A 14,770-nucleotide genomic window follows, 5' to 3' on the forward strand; every position below is an offset into this window, starting at 1 on the left:
GATTGATTCTATGCAGTTAATACCCAAATTTACATCTCCAGCCCTGATCTCTCTCCTTCTCTCCAGTCTCGCAACACCCCCTACCTTGAAGCCATCTCTACTTGGATGCCCTTCCATGACCTCAAACTTAATTCATCCAAAACAAAGCTCTTTATCTTTGCACCCAAACTCTGTCCTCCCCCTTGACTTTCCCATCACTGTGGGCGGCACCACCATCTACTTCACAGGCCCATAACCTTGGCGTTATCCTTGACTCCTCTCTGTCATTCAACCCACATGTTCAATCCCTCACCATATGCTGTCTGTCACACACTTTCACAACTGCTAAAATCCGCCCTTTCCTCTCCATCCAAACTGCTACCACATCAATACAGTCACTCATCCTATCCTGCCTGGATTACTGTATCAGCCTCCTTGCTGGCCTTCCAGCCTCCTGTCTCTCTCCACTCCAGTCCATACTTCACTCTTCTGCCTGGATCATTTTTCTACAGAAACTTTCAGGACATGTCACCCCCCTTCCCAAAAAACTCCAGTGGTTGCCCATCCCCTTCTGTATCACACAAAAACTCCTTACCATTGACTCTAAAGCACTCCATCACCTTGCCCCCTCCCACCTCACCTCACTTCTCTCCTTCAGCCCAGCCTGCATACTTCACTCCTCTGGTGCTAACCTTCTCACTGTGCCTTGATCTCACCTATCTCGCCCCCAAACCCTAGCCCACATCCTGTCTCTGGCCTGGAATGCTCTCCCTCCTCTAATCTGAAAGGCAATTACTTTCCCCCTACTTCAAAGTCTTAACGAAGGCACATCTCTTCCAAGAGGCCTTCCCAGACAGACTTAGCCCCAATTTTCCTCTTCTCCCACTCTCTTCTGCATCACCCTAACTTGTTCCCTTTGCTCTTCTCCCTCCCTCCCCTCAGCTCCGTAGCACTTCTGTACATATCTATAATTTTATTCATTTGTATCGATATCTGTCTCCCCCTCTCTAGACTGTAAGCTCCTTGTAGGCAGCGATGTCACTGTTTATTGTTGTATTGTACTTTCCCAAGTGCTTAGGACAGTGCTCTTTGCATGCTAAGTGCTCAATAAATACAATTGAATGAATGAATGAATGATTGATTTAAATTAAGAGAGAGGGATGGTTCGAATATTGACTTCAGAAGAGGGGAGTCATGCCCTAGGGTGGAGCAGGAGAAGTTTGAAAGTGAAGTTGGAGAGGAAGGGGCAAGTTCCAGAAATAATGGGGAGGAAAACGCTAGCAGGGCAGAGTGGGGCTTAAAGTGTCAAAGATGACCCCAAGGCTATGAGCCTTTGGGGCAGTGGGGAAGTCAGTATTGTCAGTTTTGATGGGAAAATTCAGAAGAGAAGAGAAATTAGGAGAAAAGGTGATGACTTCAGAACTGGACAAAGTCCCGGAAGGCCATCCAGATAAAGATTCCTGAAGGCTGGAAGGTTTATAAGATTGCAAATCACTTTAGAGGTCAAGGCAGAAGATAGAGATTTGAGTGCATTTTCAAATTCATGAAATTTATGAGAAGCATCATGGCATAGTGGATAGAGCACGAGCCTGGAAAGTCAGAAGGTGATGGGTTCTAATTCTGGCTCTGCCACTTGTCTGCTGTGCAACCTTGGGCAAGTCACTTCACTTCTCTGTGCCTCAGTTACCTCATCAGTAATGCTGGGATTGAGACTGTGAGCCCCATTTGGGACAGGGACTGTGTCCAACCCAATTACCTTGCATCCCGGTTCCGCCACTTGTCAGCTGTGTGACCTTGGGCAAGTCACTTAACTTATATGTGCAGATCAGTTACCTCATCTGTAAAATGGGGATTAAGGCTATGAGCCCCAAGTGGGACAATCTGATTACCTTGTATCCCTCCAGCACTTAGAACAGTGCTTGACACATAGTAAGTTCTTGACAAATACAATTATTATTATTATCTACCCCAGAGCTTAGTACAGTGCTTTGGACACAGTAGGTGCTTAACAAATACCATTATTATTATTATTATTACTATTATGAAGTTCATTGAGCTGAACAATTCTAGAGAGGTTGAGTGTGATGGGAATAATCACAGGTGATTGAAACAGATCATTTTTGAAGCAAGAGATGAACATTGATAAATAGTATGAATTTCTATAAAATATTAAAATATCATCAATACAATTATTTCAAAAGGACTTTAGTTATGGGGTAGGCCCATCAAACTGATAGGCAATGTGAAGGAGTTGAAATCGGGGTTGGGAATGGAAGAAGGCAGAGAAGAGGCGAAGTCGAGCAAGGGCAGAGGATGAAGAAATGTGAACTATGTGAAGATTGATCTATCAATCAATCAAACTATTTGCTGAGAACTTTCTGTGAGCAGGGATCTGAACTAAGTGCTTGGAAGAGTACAGATAGGGTTGGCAAACATGCTCCTTCCCTTCAAGGAGCTTACACTCTAGACAGGTAGACAGTAAAATAAATTACAGACAGGAGAAGGAACAGGGTGTAAGGATATATGTACACAAATGCCAGGGGGTGGAGGCTGTGAGAATCAAGAGGGCTTAGCCAGTAAAGCCCAAGTGCTTAGATGACTCAGAAGGGAGGGAGAATAGGATGGGTAGATGAGAAGATAATCAGAGAAGGTTTCCTGGAATCTCTCATTTCCTCAGCTCTCTCTCTGAGTCGCCCTCACACTTGGATTCAGCCCCTTTAGGGAATTCAAGAGGCTGTTTTCTGCCACTAAGTCTAAAAAATGACATTTATCTATATTAATGTCTGTCTCCCCCACTAGGCTGTAAGTTCGTTGTGGGCAGGGAATGCGTCTGTTCTTTTTTTTTTATGGCATTTGTTAAGTGCTTACTATGTGCAAAGGATACAAGGTGATCAGGTTGTCCCACGTGGGGCTCACAGTCATCATCCCTATTTTACAGATGAGGTAACTGAGGCTCCGAGAAGTGAAGTGACTTGCCCAAGGTCACACAGCAGACGTGGCGGAGCCGGGATTCGAACCCATGACCTCTGACTCCAAAGCCCAGGCTCTTTCCAGTGAGCCATGCTGCTTCTCATCTGTTCGTTATTATACTGTACACAATAAGCACTCAATAAGCACGATTGAACGAACAAACATTTGGAAAGTCACCTTTTGAGTTCTGTGGCCCTGGCTTGTAGTTAAACATGTCTGGGGGTGTGGGGAAGTGGGGGGGGGGGTTCTTATAAAAGGATAACGTTTTTGCCCAAAATCAGTTCATGTGAAACACATTCAACTTTCCATATGATTTGATATGATTATCCCACCAGATAATTTTCCAAATGTCACATACCAAAAAGGTCAGATGAAACAAGACCAGAGAGGCAAGAGGAAACAATGTGTCTTGTCCTCTGGGGGAGATTTCAGTTTTCTCCCAGTTTCCTTTAGAAGGTGAACCTCCCTCTTCCTTGGGCTTTTCTCTTTTCCCACACCGCAGGGAAGGATGACAGGAAAAGGGCAAAGGTTAGCTATCCCAGTGATGACAGGAGGAAGGCTTAGAGGTCTTCTGGGCTCCCATGGACATCAATAGATCAATCAATCACATTTATTGAGCACTTACTGTGTGCAGAGCACTGAAATAAGCACTTGGGAGAGTACAATATAATGACATAACAGAGTTGATAAACACATTCCCAGCCCACAACAAGTTTATAATCTAAGAGAGGGAGACAGACATGAATATAAACAAATGAATGACGGATATGTACATAAGTGCTGTGGGGCTGAGGGAAGGGTGAATAAAGGGAGCAAATCAGGTGATGCAGAAGGGAGTGGAAGAAGAAAACACAAGGGTTTAGTCAGGGAGGGTCTTTTGGAGGACATAAACCATTCTTCAGGACAAAATGAAGAGGTGGGCTTTAGATCTGAGCAACTTTGGACACTGAACACCTCCGGCACTGGTGGGGAAAGAGCCCAGTGAAAAAGCAGAGGCCAGGAGACTTGGTTTTTGTTTGTCTGATTGTTTGTTTTATAGTACTTGTTAATTGTTTACCATTGTGCCAAGATAATCAGTCGGACTACAGTCCCTGTCCCACATGGGTCTCATGGGGTTCTAATCCATGTTTGGTCACTGACTTGCTTTGTGACTTGGGGCAAGTCACTCAATCTCTCTAGTCCTCAGTTTCCACAGTGGTGAAATGAGGGTAACATAACTTTTCTCCATACCTTTAATGAGGGACAGACTTTTTTGTGTGCAAAATAAGGCCAGTTTGTAAATCCTACATTAGCCTTTTCGGCCAGACACATGGAAAAGATGAACTTCACCATCACGTGGAGTCTTCTTCAGATAAAAGGACAACTGTGTACCGGTCAACCTCTTACCCTCCCTGTCCCAAATGGGGCTCACAACCTGTCTGATCTAATGATTTTATATCTACCCTACAAGTTAGCACAGTGATTAGCAAGAGCCTTCTAAAAATCCAAACTACTGAAGTGGGAATAAGGTGCAGGCGGACTTGATGAGGGGAACTTAGGGTGAGTCCAGCAACCAAAGGGTTATGCGTTGGTCGTTAATCAGTCGCATTTATTGAGCATTTATTGAGTGCAGAGCACTGTACTAAGCACTGGAGAGTACAATACAGCAATAAACACATTCCCTGTCCACAGTGAGTTTAAAGTCTAGAGGAGATTCAATTGCTCTGAGGTTAAAACTTGTCAGGCAACTGACACTATCCTCTGTTACTCGTGTGTGTGTGTGTGTGTGTGTGTGTGTGTGTTGTAGTGTGGTGAACATTGTATAAATGTGTCCCCTGTGAACTTCATTTCATTTCATTAGACAACTACTCTCCCCCTCCTCAAATCCTTATTGAAGGCATATCTCCTCCAAGAGGCTACCCCTGACTAAGCCCCCAACCTTCCTCTTCTCCCACTCCTTTTTACACAACCCTGACTTGCTCTCTTAGTCCTTCCTCCCTCCCCCAGCCCCACAGCACTTATGTACATATCTGTAATTATTTATATTAATGTCTGTCTGCCTCTAAACTGTAAGCTTCTTGTGGACAGGGAATGTGTCCATTTATTGTTGTATTATACTCTCCCAAGCTCTCAGTACAATGCTCTGTACACAGTAAGGGGCTCAATAAATATGACTGACTGAATGAATGAATTTGGTCCATTTGGTCCATCAGAACGCGGATGAATTTCTGCATGAGGGTCTGAGGTGATTGGCTGAATTGACCGATTGATTGAACAGAGATAATGAGCTTCATGAAGGGTTTAAATATACCCATCAATCCCTATTCCTCGAGATCTCCTTTAAAGAAGCCTCCTTTTCAGAGAAGCTGCATGGCTTAATGAATAGAGCACGGGCCAGGGCATCTCAGGACTTGGGCTTAATCCCGGCTCTGCCACTTGTCTGCTGTGTGGCCATGGGCAAATCACTTCACTTCTCTGTGCCTCAGTTACCTCATCTATAAAATGGGGATTGTATGCTCGCTGTGGGCAGGGAATGTTTCTGTTGTATTGCTGTGTCGTATTCTCCCAAACCCTTCAAACAGTAAGTGCTCAATAAATATATTCGTTCGATTAATACCGTGAGCCCCATTTGGTACATGGACTGTGTCCAACCTGATTAGCTTTTATCTACTCCAGAGCTTAGGACAGTGCCTAGACTGTGAGCCCATTTTTGGGTAGGGACCATCTCTACATGTTGCAGATTTGTACTTCCCAAGCACTTAGTCCAGTACTCTACACACAGTAAGCCCTCAATAAATACGATTGAATGAGTGAATGAATGCCTGGCACACAGTAAGCCCTTAACAAATGCCATTAAAACACAACAAACAAAACCAGGCTTTCAAGGAAAGTGAGGCATTGAAACTTTAGAGCAACAAGGAAGCATTTTCCTTCAAAAACCAAGCATGTTCCTGGTAAGCACAAGTCGGGATTTTCCCGTTAGGTTCCAATGGATCCCATTAGGAAATTCGTCCTGCTATATTTCCTGCCCTCCAATTCTTTCTTCTAGAGGCCTGGGTTCCACACTCCAGAGAAACCAGGAGAGAGCAGAGGTGAGAATGCTTAACCTGTGAAGGGATGGTCAAGGAAACAAGGATAATCAATCTTCAGGAAGAGAAGGCTTAGAGGTTGATGTCATCGGGATATCTCTCCCTTCCCTGCCTTTGACTGAACAAGAGGAATGAGAATAACCCTGCCTTGGAATAGACTCTAGACTGGAAACTCTTTGTGGGCAGGGAACGTGCTACCAACTCTGCTATACTCTTATAATAAACTCTCCTGAGCTCTTAGTACAGTGCTCTGCACACGGTCACCACTCGATAAATACTACTGACTGATGGATTGCCTGGAGTTTGCCTTCATTATAAGGGTGCACTTGGATTTGCAACCTTTATTCACCCCTCCCTCAGCCCCAGAGCACTTATGTACATAGCTGTAATTTATTTATGTGTATTAATGTCTGTCTCCCCCTCTAGACTGTAAACTCAGTAGAGTGCTCTGCACACAGTAAGCACTCAATAAATACCATTGATTGATTTTATAAAGCCAAGATAGAAGAGTGATTCGTTAACTGGAAATGCTCTAGGAAAAACCGGTCAAAAGTGAGGGCTGAAATTCCAGGACTGCTTCGGGCAGGAAGCTTGGAATCTCTTCCCTGGGCTGCTGGGAACAATAGGCTGGATTTTCATCCAGCAGCTGGGGTGGGGATGAGGTGGGGGAACGGACGGACGGATGAGGGGGATGGCTTAGGTGCAGCCTCTGGCTAGCAGCCTGGAAGCCAGGAAACGGATTCCACAGCCTCCCCAGAGACCTGCCACGAGCTCTGAGATATGGAAGGAGAGGGAAGGGCCACTTCTTCTGGAGGGCCTTTCCCAGACTGGAGCAGCTTGCCATGACCGTGTGCACCGGAGGACGGAAGGTCAACCTGGGCAGTCCCAAGGCTGGGAGCAGGAGGCCCTGAGGCGCCAAACCATCCTCGGGTCCAGGATGTCGGCCAGGGACCCCGGCTGGGAAATCAAAACCATCAGCGGGGGGGCTGATGTGGGGCCTCTCGGCTCTGAGACTTTTGTTTTCTTTAAGTGGTATTTGTTAAGTGCTTACTCCTTGCCAGGCGCTGTACTAAGCTCCGGGGTAGATACAAGGTTATGATAATGATGATGATGGTATTTGTTAAGCATGCATTATATTCCAGGCACTGTTCTAAGCGCTGAAGTAGATATAAGCTAACCAGGTTGCGCACAGACCATGTCACTCATGGGGCTCCCGGTCTAAATGCCCATTTTACAGATGAGGGAACTGAGGCACAGAGAAGTGAAGCGACTTGCCCAAGTTCACACAAGCAGGCAAGGAGCAGAGCTAGGATGAGGACCCAGGTCTTTGATTCCCAGGCACGGACTCTAGCCACTGGGCCATGCTGCTCCTCTAATCAGTCAATCAATCAGTGCCATTTATCGAACACTTACTGTGTGTAAGCGCTTAGTACAGTGCTCTGCACACAGTAAGCGCTCAATAAATACGATTGATTGATTGACTGTACTATGGAAGCAATAAGGCCCAGTGGATAGAACACAGGGCTGGGAGTCTGAAGGACTTTGGTTCTAGACCCAAATCCACTACTTGTCTGCTGTGGGATCCTGGGCAAGTCACTTCACTTCTCTGGGCCACAGTTACCTCATCTGTAAAATGGTAATTAAGGCTGTAAGCCCCATGCAGAACATGGATAATATCCAATCTTATTAACTATTATCTCTACCCAGTGCTTCATAAGGTGCCTGGTACATAGTAAGCGCTTAACAAACCCCAAATATAAGCATGGTCTTCCAAAGTGTAAGGAAATGTTCTACCAACTCTGTTATAATGTATTCTCCCTTAGTACGGTGCTCTCCCCTCAGGGTCGCACCTGGAGAGTTTCCAGTACTCTTCCAGTCTCAGCATCAGGAGGGAGGTAGTCAAGCAGAGGCCTGTCCATCCCATTCCTAGCTTGGCAAGTGGCTGGCGAGTGGAAGGCAATCTGCTACAAGTCAAAACTCACCCATAGGCTGGGCAGCAGCGGTATGGGAGAGAGCTGAGAGCGGAGACTCGAGTTTAGTCCTGTGGAAGGAGGCAATGGTAAACCAGTTTTGTATTTTTAGCAAGAAAACTCTATGGCTCCACTACCAGAGCGATTGCGGATGGAGAACGGGGCATTCTGGAAGAGACGACTTGACACCTGTCCACATGTTTTGTTTTGTCGTCTGTCTCCCCCTTCTAGACTGTGAGCCCGTTGTTGGGTAGGGACCGTCTCTATATGTTGCCGACTTGTACTTCCCAAGCACTTAGTACAGTGCTCTGCACACAGTAAGCGCTCAATAAATTCGATTAAATGAATGAATGAATGAATGTGTCCGTGGTGTCGCTGTGGGTCAGAAACAACTCGATGGCATGAGACAAGACGACGCTCTTCCCACAGCAAACTCTCAATAAGTTTGACTGACTGATTGAGTACTATAAAGAAGTGCTTGGGAAAGTAGAAACAATAGTACTGGTAGATGCGATCCCTGCCCTCAAGGAGCTTACAGTCTAGAGCGAGAGACAAACATTAAAATAAATTACAGATAGGGGAAATGGAAGAGTATAAGGATATTCATTCATTCATTCATAGACTGTGAGCCCACTGTTGGGTAGGGACTGTCTCTATATGTTGCCAATTTGTACTTCCCAAGCGCTTAGTACAGTGCTCTGCACATAGTAAGCGCTCAATAAATACGATTGATGATGATTCATTGAGCAATTATTGTGTGCAGAGCACTGTACTAAGCACTTTGGAAGTACAAGTTAGCAACATATAGAGACGGTCCCTACCCAACAACGGGCTCACAGTCTAGAAGGGGGAGGCAGACGACAAAACAAAACATGTGGACAGGTGTCATCAGAATAAATGGAAATAAAGCTAGATGCACATCATTAACAAAATAAATAGAATAGTAAATATGTAGAAGTGAAATAAATAGAGTAATAAATCTGTACAAACATACAAACAGGTGCTGTGGGGAGCGGGGAGGAGGAGAGAAAAAAGACGCTCAATCTGGGAAGGCCTCCTGGAGGAGATGAGCTCACAGTAGGGCAATAATAATAATGTTGGTATTTGTTAAGTGCTTACTATGTGCCAAGCACTGTTCTAAGCGCTGAGGGGGTACAAGGTAATCACGGTTGTCCCAGTTGGGGCTCACAATCTTAATCCCCATTTTACAGATGAGATAACTGAGGCCCAGAGATGTGAGGCTGAGGTGAGAATCAATGTGCTTAAGGAATACACGGTCTAATGTGTAGTCAACACCTAGGGGAGGCTGGATAGTGGCAAATAAGGGCTTAGTCAGGGAAGGCTTCTTGTAAGAGATGTGATTTTAGGAGGGTTTTGCAGGTGGGGAGAATGGTGGTTTGTAGGCTATGAGGTAGACAGAGCCCGGGCCTTGGGAGTCAGAAGGTCATGGGCTCTCATCACAGCTCTGCCACTTGTCAGCTGTGTGACCTTGTGCAAGTCACTTCACTTCTCTGGGCCTCAGTTACCTCATCTGGAAAATGAGGATTGAGATTGTGAGCCCCACATGAGACAGGGACTGTTCCAACCCGATTTGCTTGTATCCACCCCAGTGTTCAGTACAGTGCCTGGCACATAGTAGGTGCTTAACAAATACCACAATTATTAATAATAGCAATGATTATTTTTATATGGATGAGGAGGGAGTTCCAGCCGGGAGAAGGGACATGGGCGGGGGGAGCCGCATCCACTGCCCAAGTGGGAAAACCACTGACAGGGTCGAGGGAGCATGAGTGTTACTGTGTGGCTCAGTGGAAAGAGCCCGGGCTTGGGAGTCAGAGGTCATGGGTTCAAATCCCGCTCCACCACTTTCATTCATTCATCCATTCAATCATATTTATTGAGCGCTTACTGTGTGCAGAGCACTGTACTAAGTGCTTGGGAAGTACAAGTTGGCAACATATAGAGATGGTCCTTACCCAAAAGCGGGCTCACAGTCTAGAAGGGGGAGACAGACAACAAAACAAAACATATTAACAAAATAAAATAAATAGAATAAATATGTACAAATAAAATAAATAAATAAATAGAGTAATAAATCCGTACAAAAATATATACATATATACAGGTGCTGTGGGGAGGGGAAGGAGGTAAGGCGGGGAGATGGGGAGGGGGAAGAGGGGGAGAGGAAGGAGGGCTCAGTCGGGGAAGGCCTCCTGGAGGAGGTGACACTTGTCAGCTGTGTGACCTTGGGCAAGCCACTTAACTTCTCTTTGCCTCATTTACCTCATCTGTAAAATAGGGATTAAAACTGTGAGCCCCACGTGGGACAATCTCATCACCTTGTATCCCCCAACATGTAGAACAGTGCTTTGCACATAGTAAGTGCTTAACAAATATCATCATCATTATTATTATTATTATTATTACTGAACTCCCCATCAGCCCTGCCATCAACTCCCTCCTTTGACATGTCTTCAGTCCTGGAACCCTAGGAACAGTGTGGTCTAGTGGCAAGAGCCCAGGCTTTGGAGTCAGAAGTCATGGGTTCTAATCCTGGCTCTACCATTTGTCTGCTGTGTGACCTTGGGCAAGTCACTACACTTCTCGGCACCTCAGTTACCTCGTCTGCAAAATGGGGATTAAGATTGTGAGTCCCATGTGGGACAGGGACTGGGTCCAACCCGATTACCTCGTCTACCCCAGTGCTTAGAACAGAGCTTGGCACATAGTAAGCACTTAACAAATAAAGCAGCATGGCTCAGTGGAAAGAGCAGGGGCTTGGGAGCCAGAGATTATGGGTTCTAATCCCAGCTCTGCCAATTGTCAGCTGTGTGACTTTGAGCAAGTCACTTAACCTCTCTGTGCCTCAGTTCCCTCATCTGTAAACTGGGGATCAAGACTGTGAGCCCCCCGTGGGACAACCTGATCACCTTGTATCCCCCCAGTGCTAAGAACAGCACTTTGCACATAGTAAGCACTTAACAAATGCCATCATTATTATTAAATACCATGTTATTATGTATATTATTATTATAGGATCAAGGCTTATCCATTATTCCCACAGGGAAACTCCCAATTCATCTGACTATTGTTGGACTTCGGGAAAGCTGAGCCTGTCAGCCATGTGCTCTTAGATGAGTGAGATGGAGAACATAGAAAGGGATGGTCAGGACTAGGAAAGGCCATGAAAATGGAATTCAGAGGGTGAATCAGTGCTCGGCTAGAGAAACTCTAATAGGATGCAATCCTTAATACAACAGAAGAGTTCCAGGTTTGAATGTTTTTATTTTTTTCCCCTGACTTCTTTGTCTTTAAAGCTGCTACTTGACTGGTAAATAAGCTACGGTCTTCTTTAACCTCTTTTGCGAAGTGTTATTTGGCTACGGATACTTTGTAACTTGGTTGGAATTCCCACTTCATTTCCCTCCCCGGCACCCCTCCCGTGTGCAGCAACAGGCCCTGGTCAGCAGACTGACATTTCTGACAAAATACTCCAAATCTGAGCTCAGGAACACCCTATCGTCCCCCCTACATCCCAACCTGGTGTGGACAGGACAGTTTAAATCAATCTAATTTTTTTTGCAAATCCTAACTCCAGTGAGTTCTCACTAAGAACCCATCTTGAAGATTTTAAAAAAACATATGTTCAGTGCATGTGAAAACAAGCAGAGACCAGTGCAAGCAACGTTCTGTGTATCACTGCTGAGCAGGGGAAATTACTAAGTCTTACCTGCTAACATTCCCGCCCCCCCACCACAGTATCCTCCCCACCAGTTTCCTCCCTCCTTCTCTCTTTTACTTTGCAGGAGAAAAAGAAATAAATAAAAGGATAATGCACTTAAGGTTCAAAACAGATATCTGGTTTTCTTTCTCCTGCCTCAGAGGCTTTGTCCTCAAATCCGTCTACTTAACCCTCCTTTGGAGCGGCAGTGTGTGCTCAGGAAGGGGTAGCAAACTATTGATTGTCTTTGGAGATTGTAGGAGGGGCAGCAGATTCTTATGTTTGGTTGGGAATGGAAATGGGTAAGTGAATGAGTGTGTGTGTGTGATGTGTATGTTTGTGTGCCCGTGTGTGTGCGCCTCCCTGTGCCTTTAAAGTTCCTTTACACATAAACTGAAAGAGGGAGGAGAAAAAAAGTTTCATCATCGCTTCACAGGACTGACTTATAAAAACTTCAACCTCACACTCACTTCTCAGTCAGTCAGCAAGTCAGTCAGTCACTGAGGCTCACACTCTTGGCCACACAGTTTTCCTCTCTGCCCGGCTGTGGGCCGGAGAGAGAAAGAGAGGCCGAGAGGGAGAGAGGGAAAACTTTCCGGTCACCTCCCACTCAATCCCTCTCTCTCACTCTCTCCCAGGCCCCTCGTCTTGCGGCTGTCTAGTGACCATCCTTATTGATTTGGGAGTTTAAGGGGTCAGGGGCCGGAGAAAGGGGGAGAGACACTCGCTCCCTTGAAGAGAAAGAGACCTTTTCTGGTCTTTCTAGTCTGACAATGGGACTCCAGCGTGAGCACAACAAACCACAAAGCAGCAGCAGTAGCAACGGCAGCGGCAGATACCCGGGCCGGGATAGCACCTGCCAGAGGACTGTCTTTGGCAATATTAAGGTGAGGACCTGAGATTTCCTCCTTAAAAATTTATGGCTTTCATCTCTTTGGGGCTGCCGACCGGTAAGGACATTGCCATTTTGGTACACTCTGTAAATGAGAGTTGCCCTTGCCTACAGCATTTTCATTGATGAAATTTCACACTCTGCCTTCCACCACAATGCGCTTAAGAAATGATGGATCTTTCAAGAAGCTAGTAGCAGCATGGCATCGCGGGAAATCAATTGAATCTGATTTTACGTCAAAACTGCTGTATGTCCACACTGTGCTTGGGTGTGATGGGATTTGAGCATCTATTTGGAGTAGCACTTATAGGAAAAAGATAATATAGGCTACATGGGAAATTCATGTCACAAATATCCCTGTGGTACTCATTAGTACTATTATTATTTCTTTATGGATAAAGATACTAACACTAATAAAATAGAATACCTGATTTTTTCTTCTGAATGCCTTATAATAATACTAATGATTCTAATAGTACAAAGAATTAACAGATAACTGTTTTCCACAAGGAGTTAATCTTATCTTCCATTCAGGCACTTCTGTCAATATAAAGGGCATATTCCTCTGTACTGTAGGCTTGATATGGGCAGGAACATTTCCATTAATTCTGTAGGATTGTAATCTCACAAGTGTTTAATACAGTGCTCAACATATAGTAAGCGCTCAGTGAACACCATTGATTGATTTATTGACTCCACCTGGATTCCTGGGATGTTAGTTATGCGTGTCTCATAGACTTCTACCTTGACACTTACTATGTGCCAAGCACTGTTCTAAGTGCTGGGGAGTGATACAAGGTAATCAGATTGTCCCACATGGGGCTCACAGTCTTAATCCCCATTTGACAGATGAGGTAACTGAGGTGCAGATAAGTGATGTGACTTGCCCAAAGTCCCACAGCTGACAAGTGGTGGAGCCGGGATTAGAACCCATGACCCCTGACTCCCAAGTCCGGCATCTTTTCACGTGTCAATCGTATTGCTTGGTGATTCAATCGTTTAGAATTTTCTTTTATCGATGGGTTGGTTTGGAAAACACTTTGACCCTGGCTCCCCTGCATGAGTGACTGGATCGGCTAGTAGACTTGTAGTAGACCATTGTTGGGTAGGGATTGTCTCTATCTGTTGCCAAATTGTACTTTCCAAGAGCTTTGTACGGTGTTCTGCACACAGTAAGCGCTCAATAAATACGACTGAATGAATGAAATGTCTCTGGGGAAACTGATGGAAAGTTTTAGAAGGCTGAAGTCTTTCCCAAAACCTAAGCAGGTGTCTGAATGGTGAAGAAAGATAGGTGGCTAGGGTCAGTCAGAAAATGGCTAGATGCTTGGCTGGTGTGCTGTGAGCAATGCATGCGGGGAAAGGTGAGCAGTGTTGAGGTGTCCTTTATTTTACTGTGGTATTTGTTAAGTGCTTACTCTGTACCAAGCACTGTTCTAAACGCTGGGTTAGAAATAAGATAAATGTGTCAGACACAGTCACAGTCTTAATCTCCAGTGCACAGATGAGGAAACTGAGGCACTGAGATGTCAAGTGACTTCCCCAAGGTCACCCAGCTGGCAAGCGGGTGGTGTCAGAATTATTACCCGGGTCCTTCTGACTCTCAGGCCCACGTTCTATCCATTAGGCCAAGCTGTTTCTTATTTCTTAATTCTCCTAGGATAGGATTGGCTTCCTCTCTGGCAGGTGTTGAAGGGAAGTTGTTGGTAAAAGAATACTCCGCTTGCCCTTGATCATGCTTGCTGCTCAATGCAGATGCCTGGTGACTAAATAAAGGATTTCTTCAGTGAAAAAACAATGATCCCTAACTCTAGCATGCTCCGTGTGTGGAGAGAAGAGAATTTGAATGGGTGGCTAACGCGCACATGATAGAGTCAACATAAGGATGCACCATGATTTTGTAGGGCTGGAGAAGTGACCAAAATCAGCAGAAAGGGTTTCAACCTGAAGCCAGGGAGTAATGACTACAGTAGTTAATTAATTATACTTAAGGAGAAAGAGTGGAGGACAGTGAGATCAGCTGAAGAATTGTTACTGGTGTAGAAAGGACGTTATCACGCTGGGGAACAGCTCTGAGCAAGAGGCTGGCGGGAGAGTCAGGTGGCAGGTACAGTCCCAGGAATCTGGGAAATAGCCAACGAAGAGAGGCAGAAAGGTAATAATAATAATA

The 14,770-nt window shown here is 45.3% G+C and overlaps 1 protein-coding gene and 1 non-coding gene across 2 annotated transcripts in view; both read left to right on the forward strand.

Annotated features, from left to right (window-relative positions):
- Positions 1-7,849: 7,849 nt before the first annotated feature.
- Positions 7,850-7,989, forward strand: LOC119934970. Its single transcript, XR_005453051.1, has one exon. It is a non-coding gene; the product is annotated as a small nucleolar RNA SNORA7 (small nucleolar RNA).
- A 4,492-nt stretch (positions 7,990-12,481) lies between these two features.
- The window catches only part of SLCO2A1 (solute carrier organic anion transporter family member 2A1), a 190,476-nt gene continuing 188,187 nt past the window's right edge, over positions 12,482-14,770 (forward strand). Inside the window, exon 1 of the mRNA XM_038746057.1 lies at positions 12,482-12,595. Within this exon, the coding sequence (XP_038601985.1) occupies positions 12,482-12,595 (114 nt within the window). The remainder of the gene's footprint in view (positions 12,596-14,770) is intronic.

This window comes from Tachyglossus aculeatus, chromosome 1 (assembly GCF_015852505.1).
Source record: "Tachyglossus aculeatus isolate mTacAcu1 chromosome 1, mTacAcu1.pri, whole genome shotgun sequence".
Taxonomy (NCBI): domain Eukaryota; kingdom Metazoa; phylum Chordata; class Mammalia; order Monotremata; family Tachyglossidae; genus Tachyglossus; species Tachyglossus aculeatus.